Source organism: Emiliania huxleyi, assembly GCF_000372725.1.
Source record: "Emiliania huxleyi CCMP1516 unplaced genomic scaffold EMIHUscaffold_4633, whole genome shotgun sequence".
Classification (NCBI taxonomy): domain Eukaryota; phylum Haptophyta; order Isochrysidales; family Noelaerhabdaceae; genus Emiliania; species Emiliania huxleyi.
In genome coordinates, this window is record NW_005198512.1 from 256 (window position 1) to 1,693 (window position 1,438).

The window sequence follows — 1,438 nt, forward strand, 5'->3', positions numbered from 1 at the left end:
GAGTCTCTGGGGGGGTAATACGTCTGGGAGTTGCTACGAGTCTTTGTGTGGGTAATACGACTACGAGTTGCTATGACAGCAGCGTTTGGCTTTTTGAGCCCCCCCCCCCCGCTCCCCTCCTCAGTCCCCCCCCCCCCCCGTCCTCCCTTTCCTCCTCTTCCCCTCCGTCCCAGATATAGCCAACCCCTCCCCCGTTATCCCCTGCAGGTGCAGGGGAGAAACACAGTGAAAATTGATGGGCTTGCCCATCCCGGAGTGGTTCGATCCCACACAAACCCGAGACGGTGACGGGAAGCGTCGTGCGATCTCAGGCCCAGTGAGGTAGTGCGCCAGACCAACCCGGATCCTGCTGAACGAGCTCCTCTTGTAGCTCGATCGGTCACACCGCCATCGCCGTCGGGGAGAGGGGGGACGACACTGCTTCGGCAGCGTGCACCTCGATCCTGTACCGTGTTTGTTATGACCCCCCCCGATGAACACACCAGTGAGGGAGGGCGAGACGATCGAGGGGTCCCGTACCACGCGGAATCGGCCCTATCCAGTGCTCAAGTGCTCAAGAACTTAGAACCGCCAGCGCGTGGGGGGGTGAGTGAGGTGTTAATTAACACAGGCGGGGGCTTGCACGAGGCTTGTGCAGTGGCGTTGTACTAGGAATCCTAACGCGCTCTTGCTCGCCCTGGCGGCGCCAAGAAGAAGAGAAGCAAACCACAACAATTATCGCACGACAGCGAATGTGGGGAAAGAAGACACGGCATTAAAAAAGAAAAAGCACTTCGGCGTTCGGCTGAAACGAGAGTCAGCGGCTCCGCGCCGCTCTCTGCAGCCGAATGTGGCCCCTGCTACTGGCTGCGCTCACGCTTTCGCCACCACCCACCTCCCGCCGCCATGCTGTCGCTGCTGCTGCTGCTGCTGCTGCTGCTGCTGAGGTCCCCGTCCTGGCCGCGCACGCCGAGCCGTCCTTCTTCTCAACCCTCCAGGGCCCGATCCAGGACGTCATCGCTCCCGGCCACTGGGTGGGTCAGCTAGCGGGCATAAACTCCAAGACGGATCGATGGGAGTTTGCCGACAGCAGCCCCGAGGAGGTGTCGGGCGCACTCGTTTCCGTGCTCGAGGGCCTGACACCTGACCGGCGGGCAAAGCTGCTGATGCCCGAGCTGAGAATCGCGCGAGCCGACGCGTCGGCGGTCCATGTTCTCACTTGGACAAAGGCGGAGTGGCTAGACTCTCTCGACGTGAGGCTCGAGCCGCGCGGGAGCGGCTGCGTCGCGAGGGCTAGCTTTTACGCGACCGGGCTCGTCCCGACATCCGTGCCGCTCGCGCCGCTCATCAACATAGCGATGGCCTGGTTCCCGTTCGGATCCGCCGAGCCATCGCGAGGCGGCCCGCTACAGGACTTTCGGCTCCGCGCCATCAAGGGCCTGCTCACCAAGAGTCTGGG

General features: G+C 62.8%; 1 protein-coding gene across 1 annotated transcript; it reads left to right on the forward strand.

The window, feature by feature from the left end:
* Positions 1–827: 827 nt before the first annotated feature.
* Positions 828–1,345, forward strand: EMIHUDRAFT_124260 (hypothetical protein; the record flags this gene model as incomplete). The annotated part of the gene is made up of 1 exon (XM_005768224.1): positions 828–1,345. A coding segment is annotated over one exon (518 nt), but the record flags the coding sequence as incomplete, so codon positions are not given.
* Between the last annotated feature and the right edge of the window lie 93 nt (positions 1,346–1,438).